At 38.9% G+C, this 25,407-nt stretch overlaps 1 protein-coding gene across 1 annotated transcript in view; it reads left to right on the top strand.

Moving 5' to 3' along the window:
• The window catches only part of CORIN (corin, serine peptidase), a 207,583-nt gene that overhangs the window by 65,615 nt on the left and 116,561 nt on the right, over positions 1–25,407 (top strand). The window contains exon 3 of the mRNA XM_075195300.1: positions 18,289–18,711. Within this exon, the coding sequence (XP_075051401.1) occupies positions 18,289–18,711 (423 nt within the window). The remainder of the gene's footprint in view (positions 1–18,288; positions 18,712–25,407) is intronic.

The following is a 25,407-nucleotide window of genomic DNA, read 5'->3' as shown; positions in this document are numbered from 1 at the left end:
TTAGTGCCAGAGACTGTTAGCATCAGTTTGTTGATGAGTTTGATTAGACAGTAGTAAAGTAATCTGATAGTGATCCTCAAAGGGATGATGAGGAGCAATCTGTGTTTGCAGATTCTGGTGACCCAGTCTCCAAATTGAATTGACATTAGACCACCTAAAAGTGTAAAACAAATTGTCACTAACCGTCTGAGATGCACAACTCCTCCAATTTTTCCTCACTCAAACAGTATTATACTGTGAGGGAAGGTGTCATTTATCATAGAACAATACAGCAATACCAGACATTGCCATGGCTGTTAGTTCGCTATCACATGTAAAAGGACAGATGCCTTTGTGAGTTGAAAGTCATCGGTTTGGATTTTTTTTTAGAGTGACATGGATAACATGACAATGGTCAATTATGCGGTATGTGCACAAAGGGGGGTCGAGGTCTCCTGGGAAAAGAATAATAGTCTATTTTGGGAAACAACTCTAATCATTATTAAATATGAATGAGTGTTTACACATGCTGCAGACACTACTTAAAACATATCTCAATGTTATAGATGACCGGTATTGTAATTCATTCAATATATACATTATTGTACATTCATAAGATACATTTCACTACAATCTAATAGCGGTGTGACAGTCATTGGATGCTCATATTGCATCTCCTTTTTATGGGTTATATTACTCTTATGTTGATGATGCAAAATTCCATATATGCTCTTTATCTCACATTTCATTGTCTGCTTCCTTATCTTCTCATGATAATTGCACATATTACTATCTAATTTGACAGTTCGGTTGTTTTCAACCAATTTAACCCAGAATCACTGTACTGCTTCCACAATTATTATTTTATACAGATGGTATCACGGTATCACTTGGAAATTTCCTCATACATGTCCTCATTTACAGTTAGGAGTAAATCCAGCTACAACATGACATTTTGCACAATGTTGTGCTGGGGGGGAGGAGGGGGGGGTTGGAGTATATTTAAAATCTGCCAATAGATCAAGAATTGGGAGGCGAGAGCACCTCCTAACTCAAATCATATTGTAAAATTTAAACTGTAGTCATTTTTTTGTTCTACATGCAAAGTATCGTGGCGCTATATAAATAGTTGTTGCTGCTGATGATATTCACTACATGTAAAAAAATGCATGTGCTCCCTTTGCATCGCTGCATGGTTTGTGCACATGCAAATTTGCCCTCTTAACTGCATTTACTCTTAACTCTAAGGTGCCTATTTATTATAGTTAGTTTACTTGTAAATTCCCCAAAAACAGCGCACACATATTTAAGTATTTTTCCAATCTGTCAACACTGCATCGCAGCAGATATCATAGATATCTGCTGCTTTGCATTTTTTTCTAAATACATAGCAGTCCACATAGATGTCTATGGGGACTGCTATGTACAGCAATTTAACAACTGTTGAAAATCTCAGGCTCAGACTGGCGTACATTACCGTTTTTGATAGTTTTCAACACTGTTCAGCTCTGCTCCGAAGAGCAGAGCTTCATAGCGCATGTGTGGAGGGATCACATGATCCCTCCCTGTCACACACCGCTCTCTCTGCAACTGTTCAGTGCAGGGATGTTTGTGCGCATGGCCAAGGTTTTCAGTCGGCACATGCGCTCTGGAGTGAGAAGAGGACCCCCGTGAATCGCAAACGTCTTCGGAAGTGAAGAGGCAGTGGTAAGTAGAAACACCAGTTTTTCGGAACTGCTGTTCCTGTGTTGCTTTTTTCATGAATATGAGAAATAGTTCAATCCTTATCAATGCGATAAAGATTGAAAACTATTTTTTATGAGGCTCATAATAATAAACCTAACATATAGGTTATTATGAGCCAGCTCCGCCCAATGTAGAACCTTGTGATTCGGTCATTGGCCAATCATTTCAATTGACTTAACAAGCACTGGTTAGTGGTAAAGCAGAGATTTGTTTTGTATTTATATGTGACAGTAAACTTTATTTACAAAGCTGCAAAAACTCAGACCCACAGCACAAATGACATTCTGTGACATCCACACCTATTTCTATGCAAACACATGAATCATATGGATCTGTGAACCAAGATGGGGGCTTCTTCTGGTGGTGCAAAAGTTTGCATCATCTCATGACACAGGACCTGGCCATTTTGTTCTGAATCAAGTCTAGGCACCCTCGTACTGCTGGCATTGTGCCCAGATGCACAAACCAGATATTGTTTATGGGAAGAGATATATAAAATTATAAATGAGACTCAAGGGCTGGAGCGGGCACAGTTATGGGATTGGGGGGCAGGGCTGTCTTTTCCATTGGGCACGATGGGCAGGTGCCCGGGGGCCCTGCAGGCAAGGGGGGCCCATCCGAATCCTAAAATAAAAATAAAAAATATATTTTTTTTTTAAATACTTACCTTGCGGTCACATCAGTGGTGATCCGGCTCCCTCCCTGATCCCCTCTTCTGTGCTGTGCTTGCAGTGAATGCTGGGCGTGATGTTACGCCCAGCATTTACTGTTACCACAGCACGGAAGAGGGCAGAAGAGACTCAGCGGCACGGAAAAAAGAAGAGGATCGGACTTAAGGTAAGTTAAGGGGGCCCCTATATATATATATATATATATATATATGTAAAAAAAAAAGTGATTATATATATAATCACGTTTTTTTTTACATACATATATATTTTTTTCACACACACACACACACACACACACACACACACACACACACACTATTTATATATATATATATATATATATATATATATATATATATTTGGTTTTTTTTAGGGGCCTGTACACTGCATTGCCCGGGGGCCCATAAAGTTGTTAAGGTGGCCCTGTTGGGGTGTCCTGGTAGGTGGTGGAGATTATAATTAGGATACCATTTGAACCTATAAGGAACACTTATAGGGGGAAGTACATCTATATACATGTTGAACGTTTAATAAATTTTAATAAAAACTAGAAAATGGACGATACTAATAAGAATGGTCCAGATGTCCCCTTAAAATAATAATTTAAGTCATAAATAGGCAAGAGGAAAAACGAAAATGTTGAAATGAATGCGCAGAGTGGTACTACATTATTAACAGAAAATACTTTGTTTTAACTTACTTGGCTCACCTATGATAAATATTAGCTATGACATGTTGGTCATTTGCTCTGTGGTTAGAATAGAGTATATACATAGACTCCTCCTCCTGGCACACACACCCAGCGGATGCCGTTACGCTATTTCCTTCATGTTTGGTTTAGTACATAGACGAGCTAGACATCATAGGGGTATAGTTACTAAACTGTGGATTTGATTTGCCCATAGCAACATATAAGATTCTAGCTGTCATTTTGTAGAATTTACTAAATAAATGACAACTAGAATCTGATTGGTTGCTATAGGCAACATCACCACTTTTTCAAACCCGCTGTTTAGTAAATATACCCCATAGACTTTATATTGTCTGTGTTAGGTGAAACTAGTTTCACATTATATATACATTCTTGCAGTCTGTTATCCTTAGCCTGTTAGCCATACTAAGACTTGCACTAATTTTCTTTGCTTAATTTAATCTTTCCTTAGATGTGATTTACATCTGCTCTCTTTGGACTGTTTAGCCAAGTGTCTTGGTGATATGCAGCAAGCCCTTCAAACAGACAATGCTTTTAATATAACTCTTTGATACTTAGGTAAAAACAGTCCCAGACTTCTTTACAAAGTAAAATAATGTAATTGAAACCAATGAGTTATTTTCTTGTACTGATAAAATAGATGGGCAAGCATATGTAATTGAAAATAATAATTTAGTATGCAGATTATACAGAGCTTGGATGACGACTAGGGACGGTTAAGGGCAAATTCTGCTGGCGAAACGTCCCCTATCTTACAGAACTGTCTTTAGCTTCTTTACAATGTGTTACAGGTTCTGAATCAGATTTAGGTTAAAGCCTGAAATGTATCCAAACAGTTATAGAAGTGCCCATATTTAAAGTTTTTATTGGACCACAATAGAAGATCTTATGAACATGTGTTTTAAGAGTTCATCTAATAAGATTAGAAATTGTAATCTTATTAGATCAGAACAGTTGTCCATGAGGGTTCTGAAAGATGACCAATCTATAGTCTGCAGAAAAAGGGACAGTGAGATGACTGTGAGAAGAAAGCTAAGTGACAACTAGAAGAAAATACATTTTTACAAACATCTTCTAAGAGATCTGACTATAAATTTCAACAGTAGTTGATACACTGTTTAGAGAAAGTTCTGTAAAATGAGGTGATCTCCAAAGAGCAGTTCCATTTTCATTCATAAATCTCCATTACCTTCATTTTTGATTAACTTCCTAAGGATCCGCAGGACACTTCATTCTTCACAGTGGTGCTCCATTATCTTTGGCATTGGGTCTTTAACTACAAATTTTTCAATTTACGTTCACCTACGAAGTCATGTTGCGTCTCTGAGATCCCATGTCAGAAATACTACTCATATCCTCATGTCCTTTAAGATTTGACTTGGAAGGATAGTTATGGTTTCCCAACACTTGATGTGCAGGTACTATATACTGATATACCTCATGATGCCGGAGTGTTGGTGGTTGATTTCTTATCACGGACTGATGTGGGAATCTCAGATATGAAACATTTATTTCTTCTTCAATAAATTAAGTTTATACTCACAGACACTTGGGACGGCAATGGGGACTTGACTCGCAACACAAAAGGGTAGACTTATTGGGAGAATCTGGTTCTCTATGGCCTTTACATTAATGGCTTGTTAATTATTTGTGATGGGGATTCTATGTCAAGACATAATGTTGTCTCTCACTTAAATGCTAGCCACTATAGTTTCAAGTTTACATTTAGTCATCTGTCAATTACAGGAGCGAAGAGGCTGAGACAAGAGTGAGTGAGAATGTAGGTGTAGGGGGGCTGAGCCAGTGAGAATGGACTTAGGAGGAAGAATGATAGCCTTTGATGAGCAGGTGGATTTAAGGAACGTTTGAAGCAATGGAGACTGGTGGAGAGTTCAATTTGAAGAGGGAATGTGTTTCATAGGTGTGGGGTGGCACAGGAGAAGTCTTGGAGGTGGAAGTGTTATTAGTGAGGAGATGAGGTGTCAGTTGTTGGCAAAGCGGAAAGGGCAGGTGGGAATGTGGGGTGAGATGAGGTCAAAGATGTAGGGAAGGAGAGGGCAATGGCTTAGTTTGAATTAGATTCAATAGGGAACAGGAAGCCAGTGTTTGAAATTGACAGAGTTGGGAGTCAGAAGCAGAGCAGCAAATGTTTTCCATCGTCTTTCATCGCCGTTGATGATGGACTGAAGTAAGGAGAAGTGGGTGAGAGGGAGGCTATACAGGAGAATGTTGCAGTAGTCCAGATGGGAGATAATGAGAGCATGAATAAGAGTTTTGGTTGCATCACGAGTAAAGAAAAGTCTAATAGTGATGTTTCAAAGGTGAAAGCGAGAGGCTTTGGAGAGAAACTGGATGTGGGGAGTGAAGGAGAGGGAGGAGTCAATGATGATAACTAGGCAGCAGACATGAGGAACATAGGAGGAGGTTCGGAGACTCTAGAGGGGAGGAAAATGATGTCTGTTTTAGACATGATGAGCTTTAGATAAAGTTGGGACCTACATAAGGAGATAATGATTTAATAATTAGTTTTATTATTTATATAGACATATGAAAACCACAAAAACACAAGGAGAACATACAAACTGAATAAAAATAGGGCCCTGATTGGAATTGAACACTTGACAACAGTACTGTGAGGTAGCAATGCTAACCACTGAGTCACTGTTGTCAACTGAGGGAAGGAGTGGGAAAGTATCTGGTGAGGGGTAAGTAAGATGGGGAGGGACAGAAGGTTAAGAGGCACAAAGAAAGGGAGATGGTGGATGAGGAGGATGCTCAAGTAACTGAGCTGAGAGGGGAAATAAAGTTGGGAAAATCTGGGGGTAGAGGGAAGGAGTAGTAAGCAGATAATGAATGAGGCATGTTACAGCAAAAATTTGCAGAGTGGCATGCAGCAAAAGGAACCTCAATGTGATAGGAGTGAGTGGGTAGCATGGGGGAAGCATGTAATAGTTGAGGAAGTGCTGAGTGGGTGGGCAGTGAGATATAATGAACGTAGAGCACAGTGGGGAGGAATAAGAGTTGATTGTAGGTGAGAGATTAAATGCTGTTAGTGTAAGTCAGTAAGTAAGGTGGAGGCAAACAGCAGGCAGGCGTGTGGTGGTGTGATAAGGAAATGTAGAAGAGTGTGGATTAGAATGGGTGAATGGAGAGACTTACATGACAGTTTAAAAATAAACTTTATGTGAGTAGTGGGAGATAAGAGAACAGTTCAAAACAGCCCTTTTGAAGCTGTGGAAAGTGTAGATTGGCAGATATGCATGCATCATTAGTGTGAGATGAGGTTACCTCTGGAGAAGTCGATATAGGTTTCAAAGTAGCTCACTTAGATGTGCACAATGGTGTTTAATATGTATTAGCATTAAGATTTATGTTTCTCTTTAAATTTCTCTCTCTGAATTAGTCTTAGTTAGAATTCTCCATTTTATCTACATTGTGTTTATTTGAAATTGGGTTGTACCTTTTATATATTTAAAGTATTCCCATACTAGGAAGATCCATTATAATGAGCTACACCATTTGCTGTCAGGTTAAATACAATGCATCACAAAATGAATGAATGATTGAAATTAAATTGCAAGTCTGGCTTCCGTTCCGGCAAGTTTGCATGTGAGCGAAAGTTAAGTTTTTTGATGTTGGCTGTATGTCTCTATTTTTGTATGATCCCTCTCTCCCTCTATTTGAATTAAAAATAGTTTTGTTTGTAATTAGTATAATTTGCTTTTTCTGAGCTATTTAAATAAAATAACTAATTTGGCTGTCTAATGGGCATATATAGTTATTGCTTTTAATAAAGGTTTTTGCATCGTTACCTTAATATAGTGATTACTTCTTTTTATAGAGTTGGCTTTCTTTATGATTATTATTTTTTATTTGGTGAAGTGTATTATTTATAGGGGAATTTAGTTTATGATTATGTATTTTTATTTCTTAACAAATGTTATTTGTGAAAATCAAGCCAACTCTATAATTATCTATTGAGCCATTTATAACTATTTTAATCTCTGTTAGTTATTAATTTTTTACAGATGGCTATTTTTCCAGAGTTATCGCAACCTGGAGAAACCAGATAAGTGAAAATACGGTTTTATAAATGTTAGGAATGCAAAAGAAAGTGATAGATAAAGACTAAGCAAATGTCACGCCACATCTGTGTCTCAATTTTCCACCAGTAAAATATGGGAGCCCTTTTGTGAAAACTTATAAAGAGGGCTCAGCTTCTGATGCTACTCCATTCGTGAGAACATGCCATTGTTTTAATGTTTTACACATTGCCCCATGCTGGAGGTGATACCTTAGCCGGTGGGGAGCCAAATCATTGGGGTGGAGCAAACATGTGGTCTGCATGATACACGCATTCCAGTAGATATTTGTTCAAATCACATGTTCTCCCCTAACAAAAAAATCTTTGTTTACATATTTTATATGACTTGAACAGACACCATATTGAATATGCATGTCTGCACCAGGGGAAAGATTTGTAGATTTAAGTGTCAGTGTTCTCGTAGTTCCTGAAGAAATGCTTTGAGAAACGTCAAGCTTGATATATATTTTTTAGTTTAATAAACATATAAATGTACCTAGCTGTAATAAAGTCCCTTTGTCCTTCTTTCCTTGAGTGGCCTCCTCATTAGAACTTCCAACATATGTCAGTCAAAAGAGTGTCCTCCTGACTAAAGTTTTAATGTTTTGCACTTTTAGGCTGTTTTACTACTGCTCCCATTGCTGCAGGACTCTATGTACTCAATCCCCACCATGTCCTATTTCTATAAAATAAATACATTCAGCGGTAATTATAAATGATCACCGTTTTCTGATGCTGACTGACATGTGTACACTAACTCACTAGCTTCCCTACCGCCAACAGAAGTAGAGCTACATATAAAATAATTAAGAAAGAAAATGTACTGAAAGATATAAAACTACAAACCATGGGAGGGAACTCAACATATGTAACATTGGGTTACCTAGGTTTATGTGGCTTTCTACAAATACCACTGCCCAGACTATCTACACATAGAGCACAGCCGGATAACAACAGATGGAGCCTCATCTGCTTAAGATACATTGGTATTCTTTGGCCTAATTTTACTAGTAAAATTGTAGCTGTTTATTGCCATGGAGTGCTGGGTGGAGTTTGTGTGTGAAGTCCGGTTGTGCTTCCGTTATGTCGGATGACTTTTCTTTCCCAGTCTGGTGTAAGATGGTTTAGGCTCTGTTCCTGTTCCTCTAATTTGGGTGTTTTAAGATGTCCATAGCAATGCGATAGAAACTTGTACCAAAAAGTTGTGGGGAGTTGGCTGTGGATAATGAATATAAGAAAAATAAGAAATAATAATAATAGATGGGAAATTATTAATAAGTGTACATAATGAAGTGGAAGGGAAAAAGAAATATATAGTAATATTGAACTAGAAGATAATTATTACATACCTAAGAGCCTGAATGTGTCTCTAGTCTCCATATCAAATACCATGTAGTGACTTCTGGGTCACCTGACCCTTCACTTGTAGTACTAGTTCATATACCTTCTGTCATCAGAATGGTTCACAATCAGAATGGTTCACAATAGCTAAGGTTTACCCACCAAAGATTGTGTTGCATCAGCAACTTTGTTCCCATTAGTCTAGTGATCCTGACTTTTTCACCCAGAGTTTATCATCGGCACTATGATTTCTTCATTCTGTTCCATATAAGTCTATTTCTTTATTCCACACGTGACATTCAAGTGATTACATCTGCATACAGATGTGGTCTAGTGTTTCTGACTCTTTTGGTTTGCCTCCATTTTCTGACATTACTGACTCACTTGAACATTTCAATGAGTTCTAGTAAGTCTCTACTCTCCGGTTATTTCACCTGTTTTCCTAAATGTTGTTTCAGCAATTTTAGTTCTTGAGGTTTCCTACCATGACTGATCCTGAGTCATATGCCAATTTAGTAATTTACACTTACAGAAAAACAATGCAAAATATAGTGATTTTTACGCCCATATGCTGAGTGCACATAAAGTGTATTATGCCCAGGTATAAGCCTAAGCAAACATAATTGTAATGTAAATGTCCTAAACAGAAAAAAATTGCTGACATTTTGCTAGTGTGACACAAATTTGGTATTCGTTGTAAAAAATGTACATACTTCTATACATGCTGTTTTGGTCTGACCAGTTGTGAAAACACCGGGTTTTCTGGCCCAATTCTACCCACTTCACTCTGGCTGGTCACCCACGGGTGCCTTCCTAGGCCTGGGAAGCCTACTCAGTACCTTCTAAGGTTCTTATTTGTCACTCAGGCAAATGCAGTTAGAATGTAAAGCAATACATTTATTGTAATAAAAACAATCACTAGATTATTATGTACACAGTAAATAAATGCCAGGCAGGTTTACCACATCATCTGTCCCTTATCCCACGAGCTTAAGGAGTTACAATCACCTGGATGTCCTGACTTAAAGACCCATTGGCAGAGAATGAAAACTCCAAACCAGCTACACTGCACCTTCCATCAATCAAATCCCAGAATGAATATCACCTCCTCCCCTAGAGTGGCTCCTAATATCTAGGGTCAAATTTCCATAGTGGTTTCCCCTTCCTGGACAAACCCCTGGGTCTCTCCTTGTTAAACATTGGTGAGTGCTGGACTAGGGGTCTTGGTGAGGGGAGTGGAGATGAGCTGTACTTCCACAGAAACTCCTCTTGCCAGATTGTAGACCAAACGTCTGGAGTAGTCTTGTGAGAACAATGGATACTAATTAGCCTTCCGCCTCACCAGTATCTTGCAACCTGAATCCTACCCTTAACCCACCTGGCTTCACTTTAAGGACAATGAATAATAACCTCACTGCCACATCAACAATATACAATAGACAATATACACATTTACAATTAGCTACAATGTCCCCTTATCCACATGTATTTAGACACTGCAGTTGTATTCTGTTCAGCTGGGTAACAAAAGTAAGGGCTATAAAAAGTACATGCTATAATCCACATGTTGTGAGATACGAGGGACAGGATGGTTAGGGTGATATTAATACCTTGTTTTACCACACCGCCAAAATAGCAACAAAGTCACACTAACAAACATCTCCTAAATATAAGCGTGAGCAATGGAGGAAGTGGTATCAGAGGTAAATCGGCAATCTTCCAATCAGAAGTGAGTAGCTAATGGTGCGGTCATCCTCATCAGCATGTATTTGCATCTACCCTCTAGTACCCACAATAGCAGTGGCGGAACTACGTTTGGTGCAGCAGGTGCAGTGCACCGGGGCCCATGGAGATAATGGGGCCTGGTTTCCACCTCCCTGCCTACCTGCCCCGGGGCCCACAGCTCGCTAGTTCCGCCTCTACACAATAGATATGGCTCCTGACAGACATATATGCGTTACTGAGCTGGACCTATGTTAGATTGCCCTTTCCCTACCCCGTTCCATCTCTCCAGTCATGAGGAAGTGCAAACGTAATTCTACATGCAAGTATATGTGCGCATTCTAGTTGTAGGCATGCACAGTGCATACGCTACGCAAACAGACATACATTCCTCTCTGCATTAACTCCATTGTCTGGATTCTTACTTTTCTTTTTCTTTCACAATATATTCTGCAAAGAAGTAATGTAAATGTGTTTGCTAAATAGGTCATGACATTGTCAGGATAAATCAATTATTTTTCCAAGATTTATTCTTGTCCTTTTCATTAATTATTCAATCATATGTTGGATAATATTTAGCTTATCTATAAAAGAGGCAGACTCAATAGCTTAAGTTAAAAATTTTTTTACTTTTATTGAATTGCAAAACTCAGTCTGTGTGTGTCCATTTACAGCTAATTTGATTGACCTTCCAACATGGCAAAAGTAATGTGATATGATACATTGCTGTTATATGACCATGCTGTGATTCTGTAAAACGAGATTGATTTTTACACAGCTTCTCGAAAGCCCATCAAAGAAAAAAGTATTTCACTGGCAAGCGTTTCTTTCAATATGTATTAGAATATTAAATAGAAAACATTGAGATGTTATTCCTAGATCATTATTTGTTTCAATATGCTGCTTATAAATATTGCCAGCTTGGCCTTGATACATAAATCCCATACTAAAGTCCTTTCAAAGTGACATAAGCCCTATATGTAATAATAATAATAATGATAATAATAATTCTTTATTTATATAACACTTTTCTACCAATAGACTCACCTTACATTGTTTCAGAGGGTGAGGCAGCAATTCTATAGAAGCGGTCACATCCGCCCCTGACCCATTGGAGCTTACAGTCTAAATTCCCTTCCAAACACAGTAGCTTCCATTTGTGTCTGAAGCCAATTACTGTAACTTACCAGTATGTTTTTGGACCGTGGGTGAAAACCAGATCACTTGGAGGAAACCCATTCAAACACAGGGTGAACATACTCAAATTGGCAAAACTTAACTATTAATATTGTCTGAATTTCTATATTTTCCTTAGACACAGACGACACATTTATAATTAGAAGTAATGTGGATGGTTTCAGTGCTCAATTAACGCATATAGAGAAAAGACCTAAATCCAGGGAGTTCTTCTCCCTATTTATCAAAGCCCCCCCTGTGTGTAAGGACTATCATTGGCGCTAGCATCCAGCTAAGCTTTACCAATGCATGGGACAGCACGTTTAACATGAACTGTGGCGGTACCACCACTATCCTCCTAACACTATCACGAGAGTTCATTACCTTAAAAGAAATCCAGTATGCATGATGGATCTTTCACGGCCTGGCGAACGGAAGCACTCCTATTATCACTTCCAGTTACCTACAACCTTTTTATGTTAACTTGGGTGATAGAAGATGTTCTATAGTTATAAAAATCAGCAATAGAAAATCTTCAATTTTGCCCAATATTTATAAATAGACCCCTTTGTTTTAAGAGCAAACTTAACTATATAATTGTTATGACTGATAATACTCACCAGGTGAACTATGATTAAAACCCTCTATAAAGAACTCCACCCAGAATTTGTATTTTTGCCATAAACCCCCTACTAGCAAAACCATGAGGTCCAATAACAGTTATCCCCACAGATTAGGAAATACTCACTTCTGGCAAAGCCTGGCATTTGAATGTAAACTCCTACAAATTAAGTTGTGAACGCAGCTGATTAGTATCTATATAATACACATTAATGGACTGCAGACACTGTAAGGGGGTGTTTTTCTCCCTAACAGGAGTGGTTCTTGTAATGGGACATCCACGATTTTAATATTTAGGAGCAGGAAGCTTTATTGAACAAAGACAACGTTTGAGTAGGAGCGCTTCTTTGACTGTTACTAAGTTTTGACTGATGCTAGTGGCAAATATATGGTAAAAAGAAAGATTGATGAGAATGTATGATCATCCTATAGCAGGGGCCAGGGAACTTTTTTACCTTTTACCCCCAAATATATTTAGATACGCCGACCTTACCCCCTTGATTTGAAAGTAAGGAAATCATATATTATTAATTATTGGAATTCAAAATTTTATTGAATCTATTCAAAATTTCTTTGAAAACTTCAACTTCAAAACTTCAGGTTTTGGAGAAATTATATTGCTTCATTTTTTATACGGGAGCATCAATATTGGGGCATTTTGAGGTCACAGCAATTGTATTTGGATACAGTCTTCAGCGTCAATTCGATTTCTCTGCTTTGTTTTTATGTTCATTAGAGTGGAAAATCCTTGTTCGCAAAGGTAGGTTGTTGCAAAAGGCAGCAACTTTTTGACTGCCTACTCATGTGCAATTTTGAATGCCTTTGCAGCTGTTGACATCCAAAACTATGACAGATCTGCTTTGTTTTCAAATGCAATACATGCTTCATTACTGTATCGAAGCTCAAGAAGTGCCTCTGCCAACCCTTGAGGCTCTTCTGGTACAACAGCAATTTCACAATTAAAGGGGTCTACAATCCAACCGATAGCATGTGAATAGGTAGCATTACCCCCAGGAATTTCATTTTTACCTCATTTGGGGTAATTTACCCCTGTTCCCTGACCACTGTCCTATAGCCAGTGATGAAAGTGGGGGTGTATACGTTGGTATACCACACCGCCACTTCTCCTATTGCCTTCATTGTAAAACTATCACATTCCATTTACTTACATTTTACATACCACCACTTCTAAATTTCCACTTCCACCTCTGCCTGAAACTATAACATTTTTCCCAAAAGCCTCGATTTTGGCAGGATTGTCCTGATATATGGACGCCCAAAAAGGTGTAGATACCTGTAAGTGGGGGTTTCTTTATCAGAATGTGGGTATCGATAAGGAAGTCAGGCTGGGTTTTGCTGGATTGGATGTTGAAGTTTGGGGGAACTCATTTTGCCTTGTTTGACAATACACAGTAATTGAATTTGCTAATGGTAAAATGGATGTGAGGATGTGATAATACTCAGTCACTTATTTTCCTGACCAGTTTTAGTACTTGCATTGAGTGCATTTAGTGTAGCGATTATTTTACTACACAGATTGTTTTACTGTGGAACAACAAATTAATAAGTTGATTTATGACTTAAGCTGATGTATAACTGATATAAATAATGTGAATTCCTTTGATATTTTCCTAACTGAATGCATGTTGTTCTAACTGCAATCAATGACACCAAGATCATCATCTACTTGCCTCCCAGCAGTTCTTACATGAAAAGTTAACGCTCCCTGGCCAAGCCTGCTTATACAGGGCATGTCTAAAAATAGTCTCACCATGAAATGGCTGGGATATTTTTGCACACACACTTGATTCAAAGTGAATTACAACACAAACAAGACAGATTACATTTATAAAAAAAACCTTTACAAGAAAGAAGAAAGAAAATATATTAGATTATAGCATGAACTTAGCTGTGTCATACAAATCATTTCATTTATCTTATGTCAGAGGTTCCATTGAGGGAAACCAGAAATCTATGTGACTTATGTAATATCTGTATTATGCACATGTGGGGATATTATTATTGTATTATAGTATTATTGGAGTTTTAAGTAGAACATTTGGTTAACATGGCAAGTGATCTATACAGAGTATAATCTATTTATGTCCCTCCTATGACATCCCCATACCTTTTTCTAAATATACCAATGAGCAGAAGTATGTCCTTTGAAAAGCCAATTGCGAATGCCTTAAAATATATGACATTTAAAAGCACATCAGGAGGAAACGTTATGTCCGTTTAGCAAACGGAATTGGCTACAGCAACTTATTTGCAATTTAAACAAATTACACATCCTTTTTACTGTATGTGACCATAAAAGTAATAAAGATAATTATTTATTACATGGCATGTTAGATTTCTATATAAGCTTATAGGGACAGAGCCCTCACCCAGGTCACAAATAATGGTCCTCAGTTTATGTGAAAGTTTGTTTGTTTGTTTGTTTGTTTTATGTGAAAGTGATGTTGTTTGTTTTATCTCAGTGGAACATCTTGGTGCTTTAGACTATTATATCTGCATATGTTGTAAGAATAAATTTTAATAATAATAAACCGAGAATTAAAACGAAGACCGACTACAAAAAACACGCTACTGTACTATTCTTAACTTTTAGCGGAAGTAATTATTCTCTGGTAAACCTTGTAGCTTCATAGCTTGCCGGCTCAGAGTAAGTAATCAGATCTTTGCTTTTATCAGAATAAATTGCTGCACAAGACTAATCAAATCTCTGACGTAATTAGTTGACATGGGTACAGGTATACATTTATGTTCCTTTAGCTTCAGTTCTGCGAAAAGCATTTATTTTCTCTTCCTCTCTTCAGTAGACATCATTGGGTCATGCCAAGGGCAGATCTTTCAGAGTAAGAAAGAGAAGTCTGCCGGAGTTTAACAGGAAATATTCAGTATATCTGCTCGGCATAATTTTACAAGAAATTATGATAAAGAATAAACATTTTGTCATTTCTGAAATGGTTTCAGGAAGTACAGTTATTTCAACAATGTGTCAGGGGCATATTTGGGCTGTGCCATGTGTTTGGGCAGTGTGGCCATGCGTGTATCCCGATTTTAAAATTGGGAAAGATGGCTGATATGCATGTTATCCCATTTGGTTATTTTTCAATTTGGCCTGGTACTTTTACAGCATATGACCAGTGAATCGATTATTCAAAATTATATCTAAGTAGATCCTGATCATGGAGAACAAAAAATCCGATCAACCACTGAATCCCATGGGTGTAGGTGTGATGTTATGAGCTGACCATTAAGGAGCATCAGGGAGAACCAGGATATATGTAAGGTTATTTAAATTGTTCATTCTGTGAGGTCAGACAGCAACAGTTGCTCCAAATGCGCCTACTTTTATGATGTAGCGGATAGATTTGTGGGCCAAGATGGCTGGATCTGTGCACTGGCCGATGGAAGGAATGTGTGGATCGGGCACATGAGCATTCATTAAGCATTTGCAACTGTGCAAATAAGATATCATTTTGTGGGATACAATTATTTAAAAGATTTAAAGGGGTGGAGAGGGCATATTTAGAGGGCCCCTCCCTTCTGTGCAGCAGGGTGCACAGTCTTTGTATCCCTACAAAAGAACTTGAATTCCCAACCTCCTCTGTAGTCCCAGAGGTCAGGTCTCGTCCCTATACTTATAATGAGACACATTTGAACCATCCAATTGTGCTTCTGCATTTCAAACAATTGTGACGAGAACAGGTAGCAGACACCACATCCTCAGGCAGACACAGCAGGCTGAAAAGAATACAAAAGTACAGTAATCTGGTGCAACTAACCGCAACTAGTTTTATTAGGCTGCCAGTAAATAAATAACAGGACAATATAAATACTACCCTGTCTGGCACTTACTAACAAATAGTCCCTTTGTATTTGAGGGGGACCTAGTGTCCAACCCACTGACACAATAGTTGCAGGCAAGTTTGTCTCACTAACAAGAAAGCCAGACATCTCTCTCTCTCTGTATATGGTTTCCTGCTTCTTATCCCCAGGTAATGAGACACACACATCTAAACAGCCAATCAGCATTTAGAGAAATATTTTCAGTAGATAAATATAGAATTTTTTTTAATTATTATATAGCATTCATATTCATTCTTTAGAATGTGATTAGATTGTATATGCAAACTGAGTTAAAAGTTCACATGAACAACAGCTGTTCAAGTTGGGCTCTATCACGTTCCTAAATTAATAATACAAGGAGATGACTATTAATAAAATGTTCCAGGAAAAAATCCAGCCAGGCTTTCTTCTACGAGCTTCTCAATTTATGTCTAACATTTTAGGGTTATCTGCTCAGATCCCAGCTGGATTGGAAAACGCCATGCTATGCTACCAGTGGAGTAAAAATTTAACATGTTACAGTTTAACAACTGGTGGTAAATGTATAATCACCATAATTGAAACACTATGTTCTAATTGCAATCATCACACGCAAGTCCTTGCTTCACTTGCAATATTTTTCATTTTTCTCTCACACAAAATTTCAACGTTTCTGCCTTTGATTGGCTTGCCTACGGCACATGTGGATCTTATCAATGGGGTACGGTGACTGGTTTAATGTTTTGAGAGGTTGGTTTTTCTCTTTCATGTTACTCTGTTGGATATCTAAGTTTCTTAATGTGTATGTGCTGTTAATTTTCATTTTATGTACTTGTTTAGACAGAAAAGCTGTTTTCTTGCATGGATTGTACTGAGCCCAAGTTTTTGGTAGTTTTTCAGATTTGCTGTTATTGATTGTTAAAGAACTTCTGGGGCAATCATTTGAGTAAAGTTGTTGTTGGAGAGTATGTAATATAACTGACTTGACAATGATTTCAGCAATGTCAAGTATTTCCAGAATCACAGAGGTCCAAGTCATATGATCCCCATATCTCTACTGCTTGGGGAAGGGGGTGCTTGATATAATGTTTTATTTGCCTGTGGTTTTATTTTAACTATATAATTAAAATATATGTTGTGTATCTTCTGAACTGGCCAAAATATAAGTTATGAATTTATAAGGCATGATTGGGAGAATATATTGGGCTCATCGCACCCATTACATCAAAACTGGAGGCGCAATAGTGGTGTGTCCACATAATACAACCAACAAGCAATTTATCCTCTGCAATCACCTTTACCAGTGTATTAAAGAACACAATAACTGTTATATAAGATGCACTTTGTATTCAAAAGAGTGAATGTAAATTCCATATTATGCAATTGTTAGGAACCCCTCCAGCCGGCACAACACAACCCGGAATCTACTCTGCCAGTCAGGTGTTCACTGGAGCCCCTGATGGTGGGGACAGACTGGGCCGCAGACTGACAGAGGGTCATGAAGTGTGTACCGGCTGGGGAGAACCCAGGCAAGCGGAGTCAGGTCCACGCAGATGTCAAGGGCCGGGAGCAGACAGCGGTATCAGTAAACAAGCTGAAGTCAGGGGTCACAGGCGGATAGCAGAAACGGTAAACAGGCCAGGGATCAGGGTCACAGGATACACAAGCGGAGTCAGTTCAAAGCCAAAGGTCATACACGGTAAATCAGAAGTGGTCTCAGAAGACTAGAGCAGGAACAAGCAGGTCAGCAGACTGGAGCACAGAAGCTATAACTGGCAATGAGGAAGCAGACCTCATTGCCTTAAGTACTAATGGCCACCAATCAGAGCCTAGCTCTGAATTTAGATACAGCCCCCTGCCTAGCTAATGAGCAGGATAATCAGCCCGCAGGCTAGAATCTATAATGAGCGCATGCGCCCGGCTTCCTCATCGCGCTGAGGCGTCTGCCCGTTGCCCTGGCAACGGCCGGGTTATGGCTGGAAATGACGTCCCGGTCGCCATAGCGACGCCCGGGACGCAGGTGAGTGAGTCGCGGCGGCTGGGCACCGCCGCGGCTCGTAACAGCAATAAATAAGTTGACCAACTTGTACCAAAGTCTTCCCCATCTGGCCAGTCTCTACAGTAAGAATCAATGAAATATTCAATACAATGCTATTTAAAACGGTTGGGTGTTAACTGCACACAGTTACCCATTGAGAGGATCATGAATTGGCCAAATGTGTCTACTTTTAACCTACTGTATATGAGGCAGATGTGAAAATGTAGTTATGAGGAGGGAAAGGAAGATCATTTTTGGAGGAAAGGCAGTAATTGAGGGATACAATAGAAGGGAGAGTTATATGAATTGTAATTTCTATGTAACAATAATTGACACTTTCTAATTGGTTTTTTTCTTTCAGGTGTAATAGACAGAAATTGTTTTGATTTTAATAGAAGTGACCCATTAACCAACAGAATTGGAATCGGACCTCCTCACATTCCTTTTGTAAATATGGGTGATAATGCTTCAGAAAAGACAATAGCAATAGGAGACTGGGATGTAAAACGACCTTTGCAGGATTCTCTTACAACTAAAGTTGACCAAAGCTATACAAACTTTAGTAGAATTAAAGAAACTTTGAATGAAAATCCACTCTCACCGTTTACACTCAGCACAGTGGACATACACATCACAAACAGTGAGATGGGACAGACCAAAAAGCACCAAGAGGATGTGGGAAGAGCAAGCAACTGGCCCACAACACTTGCTTCAAACTTCCAGGAGGAGTCAGCTATTTCTCCAACTATGAATCCAAAGGCTCCTGCACTTGTAGTCACTGAAGGTAATAATTATATATATGTGACCTAAAGTGTTATTCAGCTCATTTATACCTCACCAGAGCATTAAGTGCAAGTCCAATGTGTCTTAACATTTACTTATACAGAAAACAAGCATTTGTTTGGAAGTTTTGGGTTGTGTTTTTGATTTAACTTTTTTCTATTTAGATTCTGCTTGCTGTTGAAAAGGTCAAACTGGCCTTTTGACATTTGCTTCTAAAACTGTTCAGATACATTGAGACTGGTGCAGAGTTGAACACAAAATGGGAGCAAATTACTGTTAAAAAAAAAAGAGCACAGAAAACGAGGGTATTTACACCCATATGTGGAGCCATATGCACCAGTAGCCACCTCTGTAGCAGCATGTATTTGCACATGCCCTATAGCAGGTTCAAAAGTTGTATATGTGTGATTTTTCAGGTCTGCATAAGCTGCATTTGTGGGAATGCCTGTAATGTACCTGGTCTACTTTTGCACACCCCTTCTGCCTCTAGTCCCCCCTCTCTGTATAGGAGTATATGCATGTGCCATTTACTGGGCATGTGCAGAGTGCGTTCACTTAAGATATGCTCCGCAAGCTGGCATGTGTCCCACTCAACATCAGCTCCTTAGTGATTTGATCATTCTATGTGGTCTTTTTAGTCTAAATTAGACCAAATTGCTGCATGCTTTATCACAAAATGACTGGAAATCCCAATTAACATCTGATTAGGATCAATTAGGACTATATGACAATCTGATCAACCAAAGGCCATAATTTGCTAGTGTGATATTGGCTGACCTGAAGTCCATAGGATCCATCCAATGAGGTCACCAACACATGCATGACCAAATTGGGCAAAGATTAGGCACTCCGTTGAGTGACTAAATATGCCCATATTTAAATAACTCACTTAATTTAGAATGTGGTGGTTGCTGTCCATTCTCTATGTACAGAGTACCAATGCAGTGCTTAAGGTCTGCTTCAACATGTTTATCAATGTTGGCACAGTTATTCATGGTGATATATTATTTCTCTAAAGTCTATAAATGGTAATAGGGTATGTGCTGGAGATATAATAAATAGTGCAGAAATGTGCTGGTCCAGATTCAAGGAGATGGAGTTGTGTCGAAGAAAATATAAAAAGCAAGTTGTTCATATTGAACAGTTGGAAAATAATGGTCGCACGTTATTTGAAAATCTCTAAAAGGTCTATTTATTAGACTTTGCTGAGTAGAATAGCTTCACCCAAATCAGGATAAGCATGACTCACTAGTGCTTGTGCCATATTAGCGGTTTTGAATTTAACGTATTTCAGCCAGAACTTCTTACAGACTTGTTTAAGAACACATTTTTCAAATTTCTAGATGATTACTTTTAAAATCTAATTATGTATTGGAATCCACTTCTTTGGTGTATGTTTCTGTATGGATAACGCCAATCACTGCTGATAAGGTCATCTCCAGAAAGTTCACACTACAATCACTGTACGTGCTAGTAAAATGTAACCCCAAAGTGTTTGTATTTGGGAAATTAGTGAATGACAGAATAGACGATATATGCCCCTTCCAAATAAAAAACATATCCTCTATGAATCTTCATTCGGACACGAGGTTCGTTCCAAATGGGCCCTCCCAAATATATTCATCCCAAAACCAAAACAAATAATAACAAAAGTATAAGGTTCTATATATACATCTAATTTTAGATGCTTTAATTTATTTATTATAATTTTTTAGAAACTATAAGGTGATTATTGTACTAAATGAGCACTAAATTCATTATCACAAGATACTTGGATTTTTATAAAAATATGAACATATTATTACTAATACATATAAATTACACTAATATCAACTGGCTCATGAAAAAGATCACTGTTTGGAACTTTTCCAAATAAATAGTAACCAGGATGTCATGTAACATCCCCTCAGACGAAACTGCCATAGGAGGCAGAGAAATGCATAAGAAAATTTACAACATATCAATTGGAGATTCTCTTTTCTATCCACCTGAAGAACATCCCCCTGTTCGTTTGTAGCCAACACAAACCTTCTATAAGCCGGCCAGCATCTTAGATATACCATTTACAGGCATACAATTGAACTATACTAGTTGCCACTGGTGGTGATTACTGATCTAACACAAGTTCTTAGGAATCTCCTTGATTTTCAGCATTGGAAGTTTCATCGTTTTTATTGTATTTAAAAGTATATATAAATTTGTAAGAAATAAATCTTTGATGTATTTATATGACGATATACTTATTAAGGATGAGCGGGCTCGGATTCCGCTAATCCGAGCCCACCTGAACAGTGCGGATCCGACAGGTACTTCCACCCGGCAAAAAGATCCGAAACGAGGCTATGACATCCAAGTCTCGCGTCGGATCTCGCGAGACTCGGATGTCATAAATTCTCAGCTTGCGGCCGCCATCTTCATTTCGCCTGACATCAGGGAAGAGGGAGATTGTAGGGTAGTGGTGCTCCTGCGTGATCAGTCCAGTGGTGCTTTATGATTGTGTCCAGTGCTCTGTCCTTGCTGAGTCCAGTGGTGCTTTATGCTTGTGCTCTGTCCTTGCTGAGTCCCGTGATGCTTTTGTCCTGTGCTTTGTTGTGCTAAGTCCATAGTAATTTTTTAATTATTAAAAACTCCTAAAAAAAAAATTATACAAAAAAAATTAAAAAAAAATAATTAAAAAATAATTTAAAAAATATAAAAAAATTCTAGAGCAATATATTATTGCAGTCCTGAAATATTAGTACTGCAATACCTACGTTCACTGTTCTTGCAGTTCAGAATTATTAGTACTGCTAAATATACCTACGTTCACTGTTCTTGCAGTACTGCAATCTATATTACTACGTTCACTGTTTCTGCAGTCCAAAAAAATAGGAACTGCAATCTATATTACTACGTTCACTGTTTCAGCAGTCCCAAAAAATAGGAACTGCAATCTATATTACTACGTTCACTGTTTCTGCAGTCCCAAAGAATAGGAACTGCAATCAATATTACTACGTTCACTGTTTCTGCAGTCCCAAAGAATAGGAACTGCAATCTATATTACTACGTTCACTGTTTCTGCAGTCCAAAAAATAGGAACTGCAATCTATATTACTACGTTCACTGTTTCTGCAGTCCAGAAAATAGGTACTGCAATCTATATTACTACGTTCACTGTTTCTGCAGTCCAAAAAATAGGAACTGCAATCTATATTACTACGTTCAATGTTTCTGCAGTCCAAAAAAATAGGAACTGCAATCTATATTACTACGTTCACTGTTTCAGCAGTCCCAAAAAATAGGTACTGCAATCTATATTACTACGTTCAATGTTTCCGCAGTCCCAAAGTGTGTGTGGTTTAGGGGTACGCTCTCTTGTGCTGCATATAATGGAGTACAAAAATTTGGAGGATAAAGTAGGGAAAGATAAAGACCCACTTCCTCCTAATGCTGAAGCTGCTGTCACTAGTCATGACATAGACGATGAAATGCCATCAACGTTGTCTGCCAAGGGCGATGCCCAATCTCCTAGTAGAGGGCATGTAAAATCCAAAAAGCCAAAGTTCACTACAATTAGTAAAAAAAGAAAATTCAAATCATCTAAGGAGAAACGTAAACTTGCCAATATGCCATTTATGACACAGAGTGGCAAGGAACGGCTTAGGCCCTGGCCCGTGTTCATGACTAGTGGTTCAGCTTCGCCCAAGGATCTAAGCCCTCCTCTTCCCCACCCCTCTAAAAAATTTAAGAGACTTAAGCTGTCATCAACAACACAGCAAACAACTCTGCCTTCTAGAGAGATGTCATCACAAATCCCCAAGGCGAGTCCAAGGGTGTTGGTGGTTGCGAAGCCTGACCTTCCCATCACTGTACGGGAAGAGGTGGCTCCTTCCACCATTTGCAGCACGCCCTCTGCATATGCTGGAAGGATCACCCACAGTCCAGTTACAGATTTGGCAAATGAAGGTGTCAATGTTGTACACCGGGAGGAGGATATTGATGTAGCTGGCGCTGAGGAGGAACTTGACGAGGAGGATGCTGATGTGGTTATCTTAAATGAGGCACCAGGGGGGAAAACAGTTGTTGTCCATGGGATGAAAAAGCCCATCGTCATGCCTGGTCAGAAGACCAAAAAATCCACCTCTTCTGTCTGGAGTTATTTTTATCCCAATCCGGACAACAAATGTATGGCCATATGTAGCTTATGTAAAGCTCAAATAAGCAGGGGTAAGGATCTTGGCCACCTAGGGACATCCTCCCTTATACGTCACCTGAAGAACCTTCATAATTCTGTGTTTAGTTCAGGAACTGTGGCTAGGACCGTCAGCAATCCAGGGAACCTAAATCCCTTGGTCCTGTTGGATACAAACCATCAACACCCTCCTCGTCAACTTCCTCCACGATCTCTCCACGATCTCCATCACATTTAGTCCTGCAGGCCATGTCACCAGCCAGACTGAGTCCTCTTCAATCCGGGATTCATCTAAGGAATCCTGCAGCGGTACGCCTACTACTGCCGCTGCTGCTGCTGGTAGTCGGTCATCTTCCCAGAGGGGAAGTCGCAAGAACGCTACGTCTTTCACCAAACAGTTGACCGTCCAACAGTCGTTTGCCATGAGCACAAAGTACGACAGTAGTCACCCTATTGCAAAACGGATAACTGCGGCTGTTACAGCTATGTTGGTGTTAGACGTGCATCCGGTGTCCGCCATCAGTGGAGTGGGATTTAGACGGTTGATGGAGGTATTGTGTCCCCGGTACCAAATCCCGATGAGATTCCACTTCAATAGGCAGTCCAGAAATATTAGTATCAGATATTAAAGTACGTTCACTGTTCCTGCAGTGCAGAAATAATAGTATCAGATATTAAACTACGTTCACTGTTCCTGCAGTGCAGAAATATTAGTATCAGATATTAAACTACGTTCACTGTTCCTGCTACATCAAAAAAGCATGAACCTGCCCTGCCATCAACTAAAAGAAGAGGTAGTGACGTGCTTGAACTCCACCCTCTATATGCTGCAGAGGATGGAGGAGCAGCAAAAAAGCCATTCAAGCCTACACAGCCACCTACGATGGGCCACGTGTTTGTGCCGCCGACTTGTGTCGCTTTGCTTAGACATCCAGCTACCTCGGTGCAACCTTTTGGACTAAAAACAATATTGTGAGGTGTTCACAATAGACTGGAACTTAGTGGAAATGAATGTTATTGAGGTTAATAATAGTGTAGGAGTGAAAAAAAAAACAGAAATATGGATTTTAGCACTTTTTATGCTTTTTAAATAAAAAATCAGAACCCATTTGTGGGGGTGTTTTGGCAAAACAAATCAGAACCCAAAACCTCAAGCTAATCAGAACCCAAAACACCAAAAGTGGCCGGTGCACACCCTTAATACTTATGATTTATGTGGATTACCCTCTGATAACTGTTTTTCGGCGAACACCTGTATGCATGACCCTGCTAGCTGGTTCAGACATACACAGTGGAAATGAGAGCCCAGGATTTACAAACCTTAGACTTTCAGTGCCACTAATACAAAAATGATCATAAAATAATATGAAAAAAATATATTTGAATGCTATTAACATTTTTAAAAAAGCTTTATTGAAATTAATAAAGGATTGGTTTCATTCAATTTCTCCTGCTATCGCCATCGTGAGATGTGCTTGTACCACAGAGAACCTTGTAAAGCATCGGAAACTTTTGCCGTAAGACCACCAAGAATCTACCACACTTTTCTACCTAAACGGTAACAAGAAAACAGCTTTTAAACTAAGTTTTTCCCTGGACTCCTTATTGCTCATTTTACAGCAGACACAGGAAATTCAAGGCAATCTGGGTTGGCCATCGGGAAGTCAAGTTGATATTTTGTTGTATCTATTTAACATCCTCCTTACGTCTAGTGTTGGATGAGATTGTTTGTCTCTATATTGGGGCTATCCATCAATGTAGAAAAGTCCACTGCTTTATATCGTAGACCAGGAGTCGCCATCTTGGGGCAGACATGCTCCATTTAAATGGGCGCAGAAGAGTCTCACTTACTTAGGTGTCCAAATTACTAAAAATCACTCATTTTTATACCAATTAAACATATCAACTGCTATTTCCTCTATCACCGGGGAACTTGAGTGGTGGCGTAGTCTCTGGCTTTCCAACTTGGATAGGGCAAATTTGATTAAAATGGCGTCCTTTCCAAAACGTTTGTATTATATACAATGTCTACCACTCACCCTCACTCAGAGAGACTCATATCTGGTTCATTCCCTACTTCCTTTTTTTCTCTGCTCCCCTCTATTTCCCTCCCATCATTGAGGATACAGGCCGTGTTCACCCTGCTAGCCAACTGGTCGGGCCATAAGTCATCCTTATGCCTTGCTCATTGCCTTTCCAGTTCTTCGACGTAGGTTAAATACATCACTTAAGCAAATAATGGGTGAAATACATACCCTTTTATTATATCTAAAAATAACAATTATGCAACAACACCAGAGGGTTCATCACACTGCAAATTATACACTCCTATATCTCACCATATCTTTATTTCAGCCTGGTAAATGCTCCAGGCTGCTGTACCATGCTCTTCGCTCTTCTACATGGTATGGCCTGTCCTGCTTTTGGCAGGTCCACAATGAAAGCACAGTCACGAATGCTTTGATATCCACACAGGCATTATCCTGGATCAGTCTGATAGTGGTAGTAACTCATAGTTAGCAC

Source organism: Mixophyes fleayi, chromosome 1 (genome assembly GCF_038048845.1).
Source record: "Mixophyes fleayi isolate aMixFle1 chromosome 1, aMixFle1.hap1, whole genome shotgun sequence".
NCBI lineage: Eukaryota > Metazoa > Chordata > Amphibia > Anura > Limnodynastidae > Mixophyes > Mixophyes fleayi.
This window is presented reverse-complemented; position numbering and strand designations above follow the sequence as displayed.